Source organism: Cuculus canorus, chromosome 7, assembly GCF_017976375.1.
Source record: "Cuculus canorus isolate bCucCan1 chromosome 7, bCucCan1.pri, whole genome shotgun sequence".
Lineage (NCBI taxonomy): Eukaryota > Metazoa > Chordata > Aves > Cuculiformes > Cuculidae > Cuculus > Cuculus canorus.
In genome coordinates, this window is record NC_071407.1 from 19,787,139 (window position 1) to 19,804,107 (window position 16,969).

The following is a 16,969-nucleotide window of genomic DNA, read 5'->3' on the forward strand; positions in this document are numbered from 1 at the left end:
CACTCAATCTCACTGTCTGTATCATTCATGAAGACATTAAACAGCACTGGTCCCAGTACCGACCCCTGAGCGACACCACTTGTCACAGATCTCCATCTGGACATCGAGCTGTTGACCACTACTCTCTGAATGTGACCATCCAACCAATTCCTTATCCGCCCAACAGTCACCCATCAAATCCCTCTCTCTCCAATGTAGAGAGAAGGGTGTTGGGGGGACTGTGTCAAAGGCTTTGCAGAAGTCCAGACAGATCACATCCATTGCTTTTCCCGTGCCCACTACTGCCGTCACCCCACCACCTCGGCTGAGCAGAGAAGCCTCGCCTCTGCTGACACCGCCCCCCCCGCAGCGCATCCCGCCCCGCCCCCCCCGCTCGCCCCGCCCCCTCCGCTCTCGCCCCGCCCCGCGGCCGCGCGCCCCCTGCCGGCCCTGCCCAAGCGCGCGGGCGGGGCAGCGGGTCACGTGACGGCGCTCAGCTGACGCGCGGCCGATGGCGCCGGCGCGGCCTGCGGTAACGGTGAGCGCCCGGCCGTGCCGAGCCCGAATCCCCCCTCCCCGCACACTGGCACCGGGTTTCTCGGCTCACTGCTCTTCTCCCGCAGATGAACGGGGCCCCGCGGGACGCGGCGGAGCCGGCGCCGGTGTGGGAGCGACCATGGTCTCTGGAGGAGATCCGTAAGGGCAGCCAGAGCTGGTCCTTGGCCTCGGACGCGGGGGTGAGCGGGGCGGCCGGGCGGGGGGTGTCGGGCGGGGAGGGGGAATAGGAGGAGCAGCCCCGTCGCTTCAAGCCCCACTCCGGGCGAGAAAACTAAGATAAGGAGTTGGCCCAGAAGGAAGCGCAGAATGAGGTGGAAACAGAGTAGGGTGAGACATGGATGGAGATGATGCGATGGAGAGCAACCCTGCGGAGAAGGACTTGGGGTGCTGGTCAATGAGAAGCTCGACATGAGCCGGCAATGTGCACTCGCAGCTCAGAAGGCCAAGCGTATCGTGGGCCGCATCAAAAGAAGCGTGGCCAGCAGGGCGAGGGAAGTGATTCTGCCCCTCTGTTCCTCTCTTGTGAGATTTCATCTGGAGTATTGTGCCCAGTTCTGGAATCCTCAACATGAGAACGATACGGACCTGTTGGAACAGGTCCAGAGGAGGGTTACAAGGGTGATCCGAGGGCTGGAACACCTCTGCTATGAGGACAGGCTGAGAGAGTTGGAGTTGTTCAGGCTGGAGAAAAGAAGGCTCTGAGGAGACCTTATAGCAACCTTCCAGTAGCTGAAGGTGGCTACAAGAAAGCTGTGGAGGGACTGTTTACAAAGGCTTGTAGTGATAGGACCAGGGACAATGGGTATAAACTGGAGAGGGGCAGATTTAGACTAGTTATAAGGAAGAATTTCTTCAGTATGAGAGTGCTGAGGCACTGGCACAGGTTGCCCAGGGAAGCTGTGGCTGCCCAGTCCCTGGAGGTGTTCAAGGCCAGGTTGGATGGGGCTTTGCGCAGTCTGGTCTAGTGGGAGGTGGAACTAGATGATCTTTAAGATCCTTTCCAACCCAAACTATTCTATGATTCTATGGTCCTATGTGTACGTGGGCTGTTTTAGTCCAAATTGTGGGGGTTTTGGTCCTCAGCTGATGTGCGTAATCAGCTTCACCTTTGTAATAAACAGTGCTAAAGGAAAAAGGAGTTAGATGCTGACTGCTGCTTTCCTCTGTTGTAAACAGCTTCTGCATTTTCTACAAGAGTTCTCGCAGCAAACCATTTCCAGGACTCATGAAATAAAAAAGCAAGTAGATGGACTGATTAGTGAAACAAAAGCTACAGACTGTCGTCTTCATAATGTCTTCAATGACTTTCTTATGTTGTCCAATACACAGTTCATAGAGAACGTGAGTATGTTCTTGTACAGCATCAAGCTTGTACTTCAAACATTCATCTTGTCCCTTACTGTAATGTGGGGAAGTGATTTGACTTTTTGGCAAGTCTAATGTTAATTTAGAGATGGAGGGGCTTTTCATGGCTTTATGTTAAAGAATGAGTGATCTTATTCCTTTGTGAATAATATACTAGCCAATACTGGCAGATTCCGTTTTGCCTCTTCTAGTGCACCTTCGTTCATTGTTTATGTGTGACATGGAGATCAGAGTTTTGTTTTTAGGACTATGAATGAGTTGGGATCTCTGGGATGTCTTTGTGTATCTTTACAGGTAGCATGAATGTAGCATTTGGCTGCACTTGGCTGTCTAAATATGAGAAATGTGTATTATGAAGATATAGAGGTTTAATAATCTTTCAGATTTGTGAAGGGTTTTTTAGGAATGTGAGTTTTATTGCGTATTTTGTTTCGATCAGCATTGTTCTTAGGCCATGTATGCCTCATCTGAAGCCATGATGCTATTGTTGGAAAGATGCTGGCGGAGGACAAGATGATGAAAATCTGGATTTCTGTTGTGGGGGTTTGGGGCGGTAGTTTTGCTTCAGAGCTGTAATGTCTTTTCTGGCCTACCTTTGCTGTTCAGCATAATGATTCTGCTGAGAACAGTTTGTACCAAACATTTAAAATCTTGGGTGCTTGAAGCTGTTTGTCCCCAAATTTAATTGCGCAGAAATAGGTCCTTATTTCTAGTTCTCAATTTAGTTGACATGAGAGATCTCCCCCTCCCTGGGGGATAACTGTAGCTGTGTTTGAGAGATGCAGATTTAGGTCTGCAGGTTCAAGGGAGACTTTTTATTCCCCTGCGTCTCCTTGTAGCTGATCCTACAAAAGAGCTGATCCTGCTAAAAAAGCCGGATGGGAGGGAACATCAGAAACTGAAGGCTGAGAGAGTGTGAATCATCTCTGTAAGTACAGGAGAAGGGTAAATGCTGAAGAAAGAAAACTACTAAATGACAGAAACCAAAAAGTAAATAGCCCATAAGTGAACTTAGGTTTGATTTTGAAGGTTTCTAAAATAACTTTGTGTTAGGGGGATTGAAAACAGTGCTGCTTTTAACATATTCAGGTCAATCTGTGAACAGTGTTAAATGTTTGTCTCAGTTTGTCTTCCACTACTGCAATGATATTTGCAGTCTTGAATTACATTAGTTGGGTTGAGAGGTTACCTGACGGTAACTTCAAGATGATGGCTTCAGTGCATGAAGGAGGCTATGAAGATGCTTGGCGTCATCCATGGCTTCTTTTTCCAAATATGTAATGAATTAATGTGTAATTAATTACACCTTAACAATGTATTTTATTTTGTTGGTGAAGCCTGTGGTTTAGCTCCTACAGCAGAATGTTCTTACTTGAATTATTTTTGCTTGACTTTTTAGAGAGTATATGATGAAGAAGTGGAAGAGCCTACTCCCAAAGCTGATGTTGGAGACAAAGCAGAGCAGGTAGTTAACTTCAGCTGCCTTGAGTGCTGGCAGTAGCTTTGCAGCTGTTGTCTACCTTCTATTTTCAAACTTATTTTGTGAACATTTATAGCTTGCAAACAAACTGTTTCGTTTCTCTTTGAATTCTCTTTTGGATGGTTTATATCATTCAGACATAAGGTTAACAGTAACATTGGAGGCTACTGTTGTGTATGATAATCTGTTAAGGCCTCCCAAAGCTCCATAGTGTCCAATAGACAAGATGTATGAGTCGATTTTCAAGTGCCCCTGCCTGTTTTTTTGAGCAAGAGAACTGAGGCCTTGGGCCACCTTACTGCATTCAGAGGTAGTGGACTGGGGGAAGCAGAATCTGACTGCAGTTCCAAGGGATAAAAACTCAGAATGCTTTTTAAACATCTTACAGTCTAGGTGTATAGTACCATAAATTTCCCTCGATGGGCATGTAAAATAGTACTGTGCCGGTGTGGATGTTTAGAACAACTCTTTCCGGGAATAATAAAGATGAATTAAGCCAAGTAAAAATGGGTTCTGAAGGTCTTTGTCTTACATATAGTGGCAAAGCTTTCATTGTACTAATCTGAGGTTAAAATTTTGCATGTGTATTACAGTGAGATTGAGTCTTGAGTAAAATGCAAAGACAATGTGTTGTTGCTGTTATTAAAGGAAAAGACACGAGAACAGAAAGAAGCTGATCTGATCCCCAAAATACAGGAAGCCGTGAATTATGGGCTGCAAGTTCTGGACAGTGCTTTTGAACAGCTAGACATCAAAGCAGGCAACTCTGACTCTGAAGAGGAAGAAAGTAATGAAAAGGTGGAACTGATACTTGAGCCAAAGGTACAAGACCTGTTTTTGCTGAGAGCCCGGGTTTACGTTTGGCTTTGAATTTGCTCTTTGCTTCTGTCAGCAGCATTGGTACATTGATATAAAATTGTTATTAGTTACATAAAAAGCGGATGTGATGACGACATCTGAAGGTGCAGTGCTCCATGTGGAGTTATTTCTTGTGTAGTTTGCTTGTCTCACAGTTGACTTAGCATTAAGGTATGGGACCCATAAGGGACTAAGTTTAATGACAATGAACTTGGAAAGGGAAGCCTCAATTCTGGGTGGAGTGGGACCTTTATATGTCATGCTTTATTAGGTATAAAACCTATCTGCATAGGTGTTTTTTTTAATATCCTGGTAATTAAGAATCCTACATGCAGGATTTTGGAGAAGAGTGATGCCTGCAAGTCTTTGCAAAGATATTCTTCTGTTACGTAACACACAGAAAACAAGTTGGGACCACGAGTAGCCCTCTTCTTTGGCAGTGTTAAAAAAAGAATAAACCTTATCTGACCCACCCAGTTGCATGCTGGCTTAAAGCATGTGTCTGGTGGGACTCTCTTTAAACAAGCTTGTATCTTCCTCAAATGGAAGGAGTGTAAGAATTCTTCAGTGATGTAGAGGTTTTCCTAGATGTCAAAATCCTGATGTTGTCTGTTTCCAGGATCTCTATATTGACAGGCCTTTACCTTACTTAATTGGCTCTCAGCAGTTTATGGAGCAAGATGATGTTGGCCTTGGAGATCTGTCTAGTGAAGGTATGTGCTGGCCTGATCCTTTATGAGTAACTAAGATCCCAATCTGAGACTTTGATCTGGTTTAACTCACAGCTTGGGTTATACTGCATAGTGTTCCTGTATGTTTAGATGCAAACTGTAATTAGCTGAGGGGAAGAAAATGTGCATTGTTCTGTAACAACTGCTCTTCTGGTATGAAAAGCAGTAACTTATCAGTAACTTGTGCTCTGTATATCAGAAACACAAAGTGCTGAACTGTCAGTAGCCTTCAAAGCTCTTCCAAACTGCTCTCTTTTGCACTTAATTTTTAGTTCTCTTCACAAAGCTTTTAAAGTTGCTGTCAGTATGTCTGGTGACCACGTTGCTTTGTGTACAGATGTCATGTCTGAGCTTAACTTTTCTGTTTTCATTTAAAATAGAAGGGTCAGTAGATAGTGATCGTGGAAGTGTAATTGACAGTGAAGAGAAGGATGAAGAGGTAAGTGACAAGTGACAGAGTACCAGTTACTTTGCGCAAGCATTCGTGACTCCTTGGTTGCATGTGAGGCCATTACTACCTTGCTTTTTCGTGTGGGATCTCAAGATAATATTGAACAATGTCTGTTCCCTATGTCAGTTGTGGTAAATGTGCTTTTTGTTATTCTTATGCAGTCGTTTCCTCTGTGGCTTTTCAGAGGAGCAATAAAGTGGTGGTGGCTCTAACTGCGATTATAGTAGAATACTTCAAACTGAAGCGTTTTATTCAAGTCTAATTTCACTTTTTGAAGCAAAACAGATTCTTATCAAGGACTGCATTTATGGAGAACAAATCTGTTGTAAATTGCAATTACAAAGAATGAGATGGAGACTAACGGGAACAAGTTGAAAGGTTAAGTAGGTGTTATTAATGCAGCTGCAGGCTTTCCCTTATAAATCTGCTGCATTGGACTAAAAATTTCTGATGCATTTTTTCTGCCTTGGCTGCAATGTCTCTGTTTTGTAATTGAGCTATGGAAGCATACTCTTTTTCCTGAGGAGTTTGCTTTTGGAGTCTTTGCTCGACTAAAGTTAAGTTCTGTTTGAGTGACTAAAATGCTCTGTCAGATGGAGCTTGCTGTCTTTGCTTAATTATTGACTTTCTAGTGAGCTTAGTTGATAAAGATGGTCAACGGTGGGGAACTGATTCCTTAGTCAAGTCATGGTGAGATCTGAATTACCAAACCTAAGCAAGTCTTGAGTTTCTGAGCCCTCTCCCTTAAACTGCTGGAAGAAGTAATGTGTGACACTTGTCTTTGCATCTCCTCTGTTTCAGGAATCAGATGATGAATTTGGAAACCCTAGTGAAGATGATCAAAAGACGGTATGGTTATACACCCTGGTACCTACCTGAAAAACTTTCCACTTGTGACACACTGATGATGTGAGGAAGAGGAGATATGAGCTCTAGACACCTAACTATTAAAAACTTTGATTAAGCCTGATTTGTATAACTTTGTATGGGAAGGTTGTCCTGGCAAGATGGCACTGGTTTGGGCTTAGACATGCTTGCAAGCCATCATTAGATGCAAAGTGTATAAGGAACGGCATTGCATGCTGTGTGTTTTCCTCAGGAATTTTGAGCCATGAGATTTCAAAGAATCTTCCGCAGGAAAATTAGGCTTCTGTGGGATTATTTGGTTTATAATTAAAATTCTAAACCTGCTATGCAGGAAGTAAGGAATGGTGCAGTTTATGTATGATGTGAAATCAAAGATGTGAACAGTATGAAATATTTGAAGTATCCATTTGGATAACGAATGAAAAGGGAGGAGGAACGTGTAGACTGAAAAATCTAATTGCTTTAGTCTTTTGTAGAAGGAGGAGAAGGAATCTTACCCATCTTTAGATGTGCCACTGCAGAAGACTTCTATTTGAGGATCTTCAGTCTGGAATGATTTAGTGCCAGAAGAACAATGTTTCAAAAAGGAAACCTTTTTTATCTGCGTATTGATAAAACAATGTTACAAAAGCACTCAGATGTTATATTATGCTGTATTTACCTTCATAGGGCAACTTTGTATGCCTGATGTATTTTAAGATGAGCAAGTATCTTTGTGTTATTACTGATTTACTTTTTTCCATGTTCCTAGCCCACCATTTGGTTCATCTTTTTAATTCTCTCTCTCTTACTGACATAACAGAAGCCAAGATGTGGGCCTGTATCAGCTGTCATTGGCATCCACCTTAGGAATAGTTCAAGATGATGTAATATTTTTACTACACAATGTTCCTGAATTAAGGTTAAACACTAGATCTTTAGTGGAAAGGAGTTTGTAAACTAAGGGAAGCAGCACAGCCAAAGCAGTTCTGGCTTCTGTATAGCAGCAGTATCCTCCTTGTGAGCAGAAGCTTAGTGTCCTCAGTCGTGTGTCTGGTACAGAAATGTTCAGTGACACACCACAGGAGCGAACTAGAGAATGAAGCAACTTGCTTGAGAATAGAGGCACTCCTTCTTTACCTCTCAAAAGCTGTGAAGTACCCCAAACTGGCTGAATATTTCCCTCTTTTTAGTAAGATTGCTTTGAATATTTATCTAAGCAGGGGTAGTTTTGTGCTTGTTTTGTTTACGAATTTCAGGACAACACAACAGGGTGTTACTGTTTTTTAGAGGACAGCACAGATGAGTGATGAAGATGATTACGAAGGCTGTGATCTCTTTGACTCTGAAAAAGAGGAAGATGAGGATGGAGACTTAGGAGAAAGCACAAGGCCTGTAAGTAATTATTACCTCCCTGGAGGGAGAAATTTGACTTCCCTCATGAAACGTCTGTCCTTAGAGGGATTATAATGGTGGCTTGTAGTTACCTGGGATGGAATTCTGTAGAGTGCCTGTAAAAATCCTCAATGGTCTTTCAGCCTGGTTGTTCTGGCTTTTCCCCTTTGAACTAGGGGACTCCTGCATCCTGAGCTGCCATCAAAGATGTCTGTAAAGGTTGTTAAGAGACTACATGTTGCGTTTGTGTGTGGCAAAATGCTTCTTGCTTGTCCTGCTCCCCAAATGAGGTGACGTTAAAAATTATGTGATCATAAGGGCCTAGTAATGGCTTTTTCTTTTGTCTTGATACATGCATAATCTCTTAATAGCCTTCTTACCTAAAAGCTCTATAGCTTCTTTTGAGGGCTTCAGTCAAAAGTCTAGACAAGATATCATACAAGGGAGGCTGTAGAATATTGGTTGAGTATTTATAATTGCAATTCCGTAAAGTGGGTAACTGGATTGTATATAAGGAATATGCTGTTATTTGTCCTTACTCCTCAGAAAAAGAAAAGGCCAACATCATTTGCAGATGAGCTGGCAGCCCGAATCAAAGAAGTACCTGTCAAACAGGGTGAAGAGCATTCATGTAAGTTAACTCTTCAGCTTTGATAAGCACTTGTGAGGTAGTGGGGGACTTGTTAGAGAGCGTTCAACATGAGGTTCTGTGTACCAATATGCAAAGTCACACAGATCTATTATTTGAATATGTATAATGTGAAAGCCCAACAAGAGGAACTAAAGACACTGTTTTGTGTTCTGAGAAATTTTTTGGCCATAACTGATAAGATTGAGTTGGAATTCAGTGTGTATAGGTGAAAACACATTGCTTTCAGGTGAGAAAGGTTACACCCCAAGCACACATGTTAATGGACAGATTTTTCTCTCATCTGATTCTCCCTTTGCATGCAAAACTGCATGTTTGACCACGTGTACTTCCTCCTGTTTCAAGTAAGTATGTGGAAGCCTCTGGTCACTGTAGTATTTCTGTGAGCTCAACAGTGGAAAACCCCTCAAGCAGTAGATCGGTACTTTCATGTGGTGTGGGTTGTTTGTTATTTCCTCTTTGTGGCTTAAATATACTGTGTTCTGAGGAAGTTTTTCCTTGCTGCTGTTGTCGGTGATATTTTAGACTAAATACTGAATTTACTTTTGTGTCCCTTTCAAAGGGGGAGACCACTCACAAGTATTTACTGTTGCAGCAAAGCAGCAGTTGAAATTAGCTGACTGAAACAGAGTTGGCAAGTGCTTATGAGGCTGCTTTTCACCTATAATTTTGAGAGCATGAGCAGACAAAAACAGTGTGTGTATGTATTCTTGCAGGGTTTGAACAATCAAACAAGGTCTGTGGATATCAGAGTATAAAACCTACCAGCTTACTTTGTTCAGTTACATGGAAATCTTCCATTAATTGTATTAACCTTGTGATGGTAGGGCTGGAAGAAATAAAACTCTGGCTTTACTTTTGGTAGCCAAATCAAGGTACAATATGTCTGTAGCCTTTTCAGATGCTCAAAGGTTCTGCATGCTCTGTGTGGGATCTCAGCCATCTGGAATACTGTGTTGTGCTCTGGCATCTTAGGTGACACTAGTCTGTGTGTAGGCAACAGTCGAATGCATAATGCCTGACAGAGTGTTGCTATTAAAATTTTAAGTGCTAATTTTAGAACCTGTACTTTGTAGAATTGCTTCAGTGGGCTGATTCATATGAAAACATATAGGTCAGCTTGGTTAGATTATTTGTTTGTTCTTTTTGCCATAGATTGATCTCAGGCTACGAGTAAGGTGAACTGTTTTTATTTTTGCTTTGAAATTTTTTTCTTAAAGCCCTGTCGGCAGAGACCAAAACAAGGAAAACCCTGAAAGAGAAGAAGGAAATTAGAGTTCCATCGGATGGTAGGATATCTTCTTCTCTTACTTGTGAATTGTGGGCAGGATTATAAGATACCACTTCGGAAATTGTGCCGTCTACTCTAGAAATTTGTGGGCTATCAGTGAATATCCTGCAAGGTGAGTGTGTAAACAAACCTAGTTTGTGATGTGCATGTAAAACAAGGCTAGAAACAGGTTTAGTGAGAGTTCCTCCTTAAATGCGATCTTGTGGAGCAACCACATATAACCCAACCCATCTACAGCAGCTTCTCTGAATGTGTCATGTTTATAGGAGAAAGGGGATGGAATCAAACCAGTTTCTATTTTGATTGTCTCTAATTCCCTTTCCTGAAACTTGGTCAGTCCCACCATAGCTCTTGGCTCATGTGCTTTCTAGATGAAGACGATGACATCTTCAAGCCTCCTAAGCTGACTGATGAAGACTTCACACCGTTTGGTTCTAGAGGTGGCCTTTTCAGTGGTGGAACAGGTCTCTTTGACGATGAAGAGGTGAGAATGCTGGAAAGGACAGAAATAGTGTGTGCCCCCCTTTTAAAAACAAAACAGAAGATCCCCAGAAATTGCCATCTCTGGAAGACAGGAAGGGGAACAAGCATTTTGTTGCTTGGTAACATTCAAATATAGTAGGACAGTATAGCTTCCTGATGGTGGAACAGAACTATGTGAGTAAGGTACTTATTTGAGGTACAAACCCCTCTTTTCTGCAGTGTTGCTGATGAGATTCAGGGGTGGCTTAGCGTTATGTTAGACAGGTCCTAATTCCAGCAGAGTTTACTCAGCACCTCACTTTAACCTGTGGAGGTAAACCGAATTCTGTACAGTTTCTTTATTGTAAAACAGCAGTTTTGTATTGAAGTGCCTATAAGAATGCTTAATTTTGTGATTCTATCTTTTTCCCTGGCTGTAGGAAAAGTTTGAAAGGGAGAAGAACATGATGGCCTTCCCACTTTCTTTTGCATACCATGTCTGGGCAGCGATGCTGTTGGGTTTCTCTGTCTGTGCTGTTAGAAGTTCCCTATTGCAATTACGCTGTCTTCTTTCATATGCTTATTGTACAATTCCCGAGTTAGCTGTGTTAGCAAGAAAAGTTCACCTTAAGCTTACTCTTGTGCTATGTCTCTAGAGCTGACTTGATGAAGGAAACTGCATTTCCGACCTTTTTTTATCATTGTTTGTGCGTGTGAAAGGGGATAGAAGTCAATGTCAGGGTTACTTATGATTTAAGAATCTGATTGTACAGCTGTGTAAAACAAATAATCGCCTCTGATTTTTATCATTTAGCAGGTAAAGGTAACAGTCAAAGCTAGTCCAGAATAGTAGCCAAACTGTTTCCTTTGTGGGATGTTGTGTTCTTCATTGCAACTAGAACAAAAGTCAGGTAGCCTTTGAAGCCAAGGAAGCTATTGGAGTGAAATTTAGAAGGAGGCCTCATTTACAGCTGACCCGAAGCTTACCATGCCAACATACACCTAACAAGCACCAGTCAGGGGTATTGCGTGGAGGGAAAAGGATAGTTCTGCAATGCTTTTCACTCGAATGGAGCCTTTATTGAACAAATATTAATGTGCTTTCTTTTTAAGTGGCAGGTAACAGCTTTAAAAAAAAATATGTAAATTCAGATGAAGCTATCAATAGAGCCTCTTGGTTACTTATTGCCAACTACTTTCCTCATCCTGTAGGTGCAGGACAACCAAGAAGATGTGTCTGTGATTGTTGCCTGCCTACATACAACTGGTCTTGGTTTTCTGTTACCTGTCTAGGAAGGGTAGCTTATCTTCACGTACCTTATGCAATGGAGAAGGTGTTACTCTACCAGAAGGCAGCCACAATATGTCAAATATATCAACAGGCAAATAGTAACTGGCAAATGTGCAATTAATCACTGACATCCCTGATGCAGCCCTGCACTCCCCTACTCTTTCCTAAGTATTGCTGCCTTCTTCCCACAGAGTTTTATACAAAGACCATGCATTGATTTTCCAGGTAGGCAGCTTCTAATATTCAAGTTCCAGTAAGAGGGAGGCTTTCAAGAAATTAAGTGGTTAGTACTCACAAGATCTGGAGGTTTCCTGGAGATCCAGGCAGTGATTTTTGGGGAGGACTGGCACAGGGCAACTGCAACCTGAACACAAGGACTTCTGTGAGAATGTCCTGCAATGCTTTTCAGCTATGATGTATATCTCAGCACCACACTGGTGTTTAGCTTCTCCTTAGCAGCAATATAAATCATTCATCTTAACCATGTGACATTCAGGAGCATTTTATGCTTGTCCTGACCTGAATTATTCCTTCAAAACTTACTGCATAAGCTTGAATAGGAAAGCTTATAAGAGTTTAATCAGGACCTAAACAGCTGTAGATTAAGTAGTGTAAGTCCTTGAATATGTGCAAATAAAAGGTCATTCCTCCTCTACAGTAAACAGACTGACAGTCAGTGTAAATTGTATTTTACAAGACAGAAAGCTACTTTTCTGAATGTGGGCATTCAAGGCTTGGCTACATGAGTTTAAGTCTATATGTGCAGACGTCCTTTTGAGAAGAGACTGGTGGTCACTGTCTCTGTCTTGGCTTAGAAGTGGCTATTCTACATGAAAATATCAGCAGCTGCCTTTTCATACAAAAAAAAACAAATTCACCACTTCCTTTTCCTTCCCCCTTTGCCTTTTCATCAGAGTGATCTTTTTGCTGAAGCACCAAAAGGAGAAGAATCAAAAGAGAGGGAGGAGCAAGTCCCAGTAAGTGAAGGTAAGAAACTCTTGTTGTCTCCTGTAGTCCTGTGTAGGCTGTGATTTATCACCACTAGCAGCTAGAGTATTTTGTTTCCAAACTAGAAAGTCTGGAGTAGCAATTGTTGGCAAGACTCTTCTCTTCCCCAGTCTTAATAGAGAGCAGCTGTGTTTTGCTTGAATTGTAGATGTTTGTTCACTATGATCTCTTACACACACTTACTCTTCTGAAAGGATGTCCTTACTGATGTTGGCAGAGCTGTCTGCGTGCACTGGGTTCCTGCTGAAGAAGAGTATTTTGCAGGATCCAGTTGTGGTCTTAAGTGGAGTAAAGATTCCTTCTTGCAAATTAATGGACGTCAGAGTTTCCTATTAGCTGAATATCTAGACCCTTACAGAATCTGAGCACCCATTCTATACTGCGGCAACTTTTACTGAAACATTGTACTTGATGAATTTTCAGGTAGAGGCTGGGAGATTAGGTCATTTTGTATGGTGTTGAGGTTGTTTTGAGTGTGTGAATGTGAACTCTTGCAAATAATACCATGTGTAAATGTATATCATGTTTATAAGCTTCAATTTAGTAGAGCTGTTTTGTGGGGGAAATGGAGGAAAAATAGCTATACTGTTGCATAAATCTGCAATAAACAAAACAGAAGTTCAAGGCCAATGTGTAAAGAGTTCTGAGCTGTTGATAAAAAAAAAATGGAGCTCTGAAGATTTCTCAGATTCCTGTTTCTATGGTAGAGTTCTGAAGACTTTGACAGCATAAAACAAAGTGCATCCATTTGTATCATGCTTCCTATGATTTCAGTGTCCTCTAGAAAGTCCTTAAAGAAAGTTCCTGCAGGTGCAGTATCTCTGTTCCCAGGTATGATTCATTCAATAGCAAATTGCTTCATGCACAAAATGCTCTTTTCTTTAAAACCTAGTGGTGAGGTTTTAAAGAAGAAAGCTGTCCAAATACAGCCGCACTGCATTGCTTGATCATACGCTTAGTAACAAATACAGGTGCTTTTACCACGCTAAGCCTAAACTGCAGCATGCATTATGGATAATCAGGATTCTGTAGGAGCTCTGAAGGTAAGTATCATTGATGGCAGATATAAGCAGCTGTCAGCTTTCAGTGTTGCTCTATGAACTTTTAAGGGTGTGTGTCACTTTAACTGATATTATACAGCTTAAGTCTGCAATGCATGCAGTCATGCCTTTCCTCTGTACTCTGAGAAGGAAGTGATTTTTGATCTTTCAGATTTGATAATATTCCCATGAGTTAGCGGAAGAACAGTTTAAACATCAAGTTCCTGTATTTTTGTGGCATGGATAATAAAGACCAATCTTGTCTCTTGGAAGCATCTGCATTCACGGGGAAGGACCAGATCTATAACTCGGAGCTAAAAAAGAAAAAAATTGTATGAAGAACCGTGTTCCATGTCTGACTTTAAGCTGAGCAATGAAAAAACATGTAACTAGTCTCTCTGAATTGACTGTTTTGATTTCTGTCTATGTGTAGGGTCTTCACCTCCACATAGACGGAGTTACCTTAAAATTAAGTTTTACCTTTTATTAAGAAAGGCCTGTTTCAAGACTATGACTCCAGTTAACTAGCCCTCAGTCAGCATGATTACTATAGTGGAACATATACAAATGCAGCCTTTTCACTCCATGTAGCTGAGACACATCACCAATGGTCATTCAACGTAATTGAATTGGTAGCAAAATCTGAAACAGCAGTTAGAGGTTTTCTTTATCCTTCACTCTTTCCTGGAGGTACTGTTGCATAAGCAGCAAGTTTCCCATCATTCTGACAGTGTCTTGTTCTAGTTCGTCAGAAATTAACTTGTATGTAGCATGTATTCAGTGTCTTCAGTTGCTCCCTGTCATTAGGCTAAAGTCACCAGAGAGAAAACAAGACAGTATCCTTTGCTATTCAGGATCACTTGATGAGTACATTCCCAGTGAACAGTTCATTTAGGGACTTGAGAATATTTAACAATTAATCAAACATTATGGCTGTATTCCTGTCAATCCTGTAGCACTTTATATTTACATGATAAATTTTTTTTATTAGTAAACTGCTGTTGCCCTGGTCAAAATTCTTGCAGTTTGACTTTTAACCATATAGCAGTTGTTCTTTATCAGGAACTTCTAGCTAATGCTTTTTTTGATGCAGCATTGTTGCGGGAGCACGTTAAAAGTTACTGTGATGGAAACTAGGCCTGACTCTACTTACTACGGCACAAGCTCAGCTTTTGAGTAACTCTGGCAATGATCTCTCAGTGGATTTGTTTGGGTTTTTTTTTCCCATCTGACCTGCAGGAGGAAGTGATGTGTTTAGTTCCACTGTAATTGTGGAAAAAGACAAGAATTCTGTAGCACGGAGTGCAGAGAAAAGTCCTAAACAACCTGGGAAAGTTGTTCTGTTTGATGATGATGATGATGATGACGACTTCTTTGTGGGAGCAACTAAAAAGTCTCCAGGTTCAGGTACCTTTTTATATGTGCTGTAGAAGATTAAACATTAAAGGTCATCAAAATTCAAATTGGTAAGAATAAATGAGTTACAAAATTCAAACCTACATCACTGCTACTTCTGCTTGGGGTTTTAGGGCTGGTTTGATGTTTTGGTTTTTTTTGTTATTGGCATTCCTTTTGCGTAGAGTAGTGTGTAACTAGTTTCTTTGTACACAGTCTCCACTGACTTTCCTCTCTTAGAACACTCCTTCTTCTGTTAGGGCAGAATGAGGGAAATGGTACCGACTTTATTCACACAGCTTTGAGTCTCTGTGCTGAACGCACTCCCTATTGGCAGGCTCTAGGCCTTTAGAGGTGCCAAACCAATACAAAATACTGCCTTTAGAAGTGTCATCTGACTCTACCCCAATGCTTATTGACTGCACACCCTGTCAACAGTGCTCTCAAGTAAGTGATGTTTCACTTTGAGAGCTTGTTCAGTTTTTTCTCTTAAAGACTAGTGATGCTGGTAATCTTTTAAAAAGGGAGTGTGGCATCTTCAGAGGCTATGGTATCTTCTCTTGTTCAATGTTGGCTGTTCTGTTTTCATCATTCTCTGTTTGTTTTGTCTCTTAATGCAGTCAAGTCCACAGCAGACCTGTTTGATGATGATGAAGAAGGTGATTTATTCAAGGAAAAACCTGCCATTCCTTCTGTGGTTGCTGGCACAAGTAAAGAAACAGAAAGCCATAGGGAGACAGTCATGGAAAAAAAGGTAATGGCGTATATATGGATCATATGGCTCAGGTTTTGGGACGAAGTTACTACTACAGCTAAAGTAGTCTTTCCACATACAGCACTAAGAAAGTGCTGGTTTTGTGAAACAGAACTAGATTAATGGGATATTCCATGACCTGAGTGCTTCAGGAGTACTTTAATGCTTTTTGCTTCTTAAACTTCGAGTTTATTTGAGCGTTTGTTTTTTTTTTTTTTGTGGGGGCAGTGATTGCGAGAGTCTTATTAAGACAAGATTGAAATGAGAGCAAGATGAGAAGCATTTGATAATAAAAAATGTCTATAAAGTTCATGGCTGAATTGAAATGAGCCATACTTGAACCTTTGGTATCACAGTTATGTGTTGCCAAGACTGTCTGCACTTAGGCTAACAGCTGGTAGCAACTTAACCGGTAACCTATTGCTTGTATGTATTGTGGGAGGCTAGGGCTCCTGTATTAATGCAGGAAATAATGACTTGCACAAACTGTGCTCTTCCTTTACAAAACACAGCTTGTTAAAAGAAATATTTTTGTTTAACTCACAAGGGAGTCTGGAATGAGTTAATGCATACATTTTTCTGCTGATAAGGGTGGTGGTGGGAGGGGAGGCCTATAGTAAGACTTGCAAATCAGTCTTGTGTAGCTCCAGCTGCACCTAAGGAACTCACTTAGCACATGAATTTTGGTCTTCAGCCCGTGGGTGACAAGCCTGTGTTCTGTCCCTTCAGCTGCTGGGATGCTGCATGCCTCTTAGAAAGGGTTGTATGATGCCCTTACTGAATCTAAATGGGTGCTAATGCAGTGTCTTTAATTTGTCATAAAGAGTCAGCTATCTTCAGGTGACGACTTCAAGCTTTTATCTGAAACACCTCCAAGAAAACAGAGGGGCCTCTTCTCTGATGAGGAGGATTCTGAAGTGAGTATCTCTTTAATAAATTGCCACAGAAATCATTGGGGTCTGAGTAACTCTGGTTTCAATCCACTCATATCTCGAGACTCCTTGTTTATCTGTAGGATTGGGAACTCTTACATCCATGTATCCACTCCCAACTGTCCTGAAAGTTCCTTCAAGAACTTTCAGGAGTGAAATCCCTGGGGACATTTTCCTTATCTTCTGAGAGTTAAACTTGTGTGATACACAGAAGAGTAAATTGAAGGCCTGAAGAGGAGAAAGATCAGGAAATGAGGAGTAAGAATTATGAAAGACTGCATATATTTAGTCTTGTGTCCTTTGCTTCCAGATAGCAATAAATGTGCAAAGCTGAGGGAAATCCCTGTGGAGTTGTAAGTGATTGATACATCTGAGTAAGACAATTCTTCCCTACTTCACAGGCACATTAAACACTTTTCTAAAAGGAAACACACAAATATCCCATTTAGAGTTCTTGAACATATAGCATTGCTTTGCAAAGTAA

The 16,969-nt window shown here is 41.5% G+C and overlaps 1 protein-coding gene across 4 annotated transcripts in view; it reads left to right on the plus strand.

Moving 5' to 3' along the window:
* The first annotated feature begins 400 nt into the window (after nucleotides 1-400).
* The window catches only part of WASHC2C (WASH complex subunit 2C), a 35,703-nt gene continuing 19,134 nt past the window's right edge, over nucleotides 401-16,969 (plus strand). For 3 of the 4 annotated variants that reach the window (XM_054071792.1, XM_054071795.1, XM_054071793.1), the window contains exons 1-17: nucleotides 401-517; nucleotides 603-716; nucleotides 1,714-1,878; nucleotides 3,302-3,367; nucleotides 4,031-4,204; nucleotides 4,860-4,953; nucleotides 5,352-5,410; nucleotides 6,224-6,271; nucleotides 7,559-7,663; nucleotides 8,210-8,294; nucleotides 9,533-9,601; nucleotides 9,975-10,087; nucleotides 12,271-12,343; nucleotides 13,139-13,195; nucleotides 14,644-14,811; nucleotides 15,420-15,553; nucleotides 16,378-16,470. In XM_054071792.1, coding sequence (XP_053927767.1) covers nucleotides 491-517; nucleotides 603-716; nucleotides 1,714-1,878; nucleotides 3,302-3,367; nucleotides 4,031-4,204; nucleotides 4,860-4,953; nucleotides 5,352-5,410; nucleotides 6,224-6,271; nucleotides 7,559-7,663; nucleotides 8,210-8,294; nucleotides 9,533-9,601; nucleotides 9,975-10,087; nucleotides 12,271-12,343; nucleotides 13,139-13,195; nucleotides 14,644-14,811; nucleotides 15,420-15,553; nucleotides 16,378-16,470 — 1,644 coding nt within the window. In that variant the 5' untranslated portion in view covers nucleotides 401-490. The remainder of the gene's footprint in view (nucleotides 518-602; nucleotides 717-1,713; nucleotides 1,879-3,301; nucleotides 3,368-4,030; nucleotides 4,205-4,859; nucleotides 4,954-5,351; nucleotides 5,411-6,223; nucleotides 6,272-7,558; nucleotides 7,664-8,209; nucleotides 8,295-9,532; nucleotides 9,602-9,974; nucleotides 10,088-12,270; nucleotides 12,344-13,138; nucleotides 13,196-14,643; nucleotides 14,812-15,419; nucleotides 15,554-16,377; nucleotides 16,471-16,969) is intronic. The other variant, XM_054071794.1, reaches the window with a different exon arrangement.